General features: G+C 65.1%; 1 protein-coding gene across 1 annotated transcript in view; it reads right to left on the reverse strand.

Moving 5' to 3' along the window:
- Positions 1 to 112, reverse strand: part of GRHL1 (grainyhead like transcription factor 1) — a 46,683-nt gene extending 46,571 nt beyond the window's left edge. Inside the window, exon 1 of the mRNA XM_024737717.1 lies at positions 17 to 112. Coding sequence (XP_024593485.1) covers positions 17 to 112 — 96 coding nt within the window. The remainder of the gene's footprint in view (positions 1 to 16) is intronic.
- Between the last annotated feature and the right edge of the window lie 432 nt (positions 113 to 544).

A 544-nucleotide genomic window follows, 5' to 3' on the forward strand; every position in this document is an offset into this window, starting at 1 on the left:
CGGCTGTGCTCCTCACCGGTGCCCGCGGTCCGCCGTTCGGCTGCGTCGGGCACCTTCCCACCTGGGGTCTGTGGAGCGCCCCGCCCTTCTCGTGCCCCCGCTCACCTCTCATTCCGCGTGCACTTACTTACGAGGCTCTGGCTTTTACCCGAGGAAGCTCAGATGTCTCCCTGCTCGTCTTGCCCACCGACACTCTCTGGCTTTAGAACCCCCTGTTCATCCACTTCAGATTGTCCACTATGTGACAGTCACTGGAAGACTACCACAGTCTCCTAACCCGTTGTTTCCCCCGACCCCGGTGCGGCCAGCGTGGGTGCCCGTGGCGTGGTCGCCCCAGCCTCGCGGGAGCCGCCTCCGTCCCAAGTGCCTGCCCTCCCCTCTCCTGGGCCCCACCTCTCTGGACGACCCCACCAGTCTCGAATTTCCATCTCTGCCTACGTCTTAGCCCTCTGGGAACCACATCCCGACTTCACCCGCCACCCCCCACTCTCCTCCCCGACTGCCGCCCCTCCCGGCACCCCTAAAGCCGTCTCACTCCTCTCAC

This window comes from Neophocaena asiaeorientalis, unplaced genomic scaffold (assembly GCF_003031525.2).
Source record: "Neophocaena asiaeorientalis asiaeorientalis breed wild unplaced genomic scaffold, Neophocaena_asiaeorientalis_V1.1 scaffold396, whole genome shotgun sequence".
Taxonomy (NCBI): Eukaryota; Metazoa; Chordata; class Mammalia; order Artiodactyla; family Phocoenidae; genus Neophocaena; species Neophocaena asiaeorientalis.